The sequence below is a fragment of the Penaeus monodon genome, chromosome 31 (assembly GCF_015228065.2).
Source record: "Penaeus monodon isolate SGIC_2016 chromosome 31, NSTDA_Pmon_1, whole genome shotgun sequence".
In the NCBI taxonomy this organism is placed as follows: Eukaryota; Metazoa; Arthropoda; class Malacostraca; order Decapoda; family Penaeidae; genus Penaeus; species Penaeus monodon.
In genome coordinates this window covers 36,649,379-36,650,061 of record NC_051416.1, presented here as the reverse complement: position 1 = coordinate 36,650,061, position 683 = coordinate 36,649,379, and the positions used below count along the sequence as shown (strand labels likewise).

Here is a 683-nt window from a genome sequence, read left to right as displayed (position 1 = left end):
CATATTGTGCTTAGTCGGAGTCAGTCAATTCATCACATAATCCTTATTTGTTTGGTAATCATCTACAGAATAACATCAAAAGAACTGAAATACATCGAGGATGCTCTGCACGAGCAAGGGAGGAATACTGATTGTTCACTGAAGCTTCCAGTGAGAAGCATTTTTACCAGTTTGCCAGTGTGGGCAATCATATTCGCAAATGTAGGTAACACATGGGGTCTGGCTGTTTTCCTTGCCCAACTGCCAACCTACATAAAAAACATCCTCGGATTCTCCATCAAACAGGTGAGTTTTAAAATTAGCTCGATTAGCTGGGAAATGTCCCTTCTCTTCTCAATATAACATTCACTAAGATAATTCATTCCTAATCCTTATTTATGTGTGAATTACTTGCCTTAGGTTAATGAACGAGCTTTTAATTTTATGTTTTACATTTCCAGAACGGTTTTCTCTCAGCTCTCCCTTTCCTGCTGCGTTATGTAGGCGCCATTCTATGGAGTAGTCTAGGAGACTGGCTGACGACGCACAGATATCTTTCAGTCAGAACATCTCGTAGATTATTTAGTGTTCTAGGTACAGAAAATGCCATAAAAATTGTTGTTTCACTGCATTACCAACGTCTCACATGGTAAATCATTATCAACAGAAAATAATTATTCAGTCTCACATGGTAAATCATTATC

General features: G+C 38.2%; 1 protein-coding gene across 1 annotated transcript in view; it reads left to right on the top strand.

Annotated features, from left to right (window-relative positions):
- LOC119593198 (sialin-like) overlaps positions 1-683 on the top strand; it is a gene marked incomplete at its 5' end in the record, with an annotated part of 96,932 nt that overhangs the window by 94,657 nt on the left and 1,592 nt on the right. Inside the window, 2 exon segments of the mRNA XM_037942179.1 lie at positions 69-285; positions 441-573. Coding sequence (XP_037798107.1) covers positions 69-285; positions 441-573 — 350 coding nt within the window.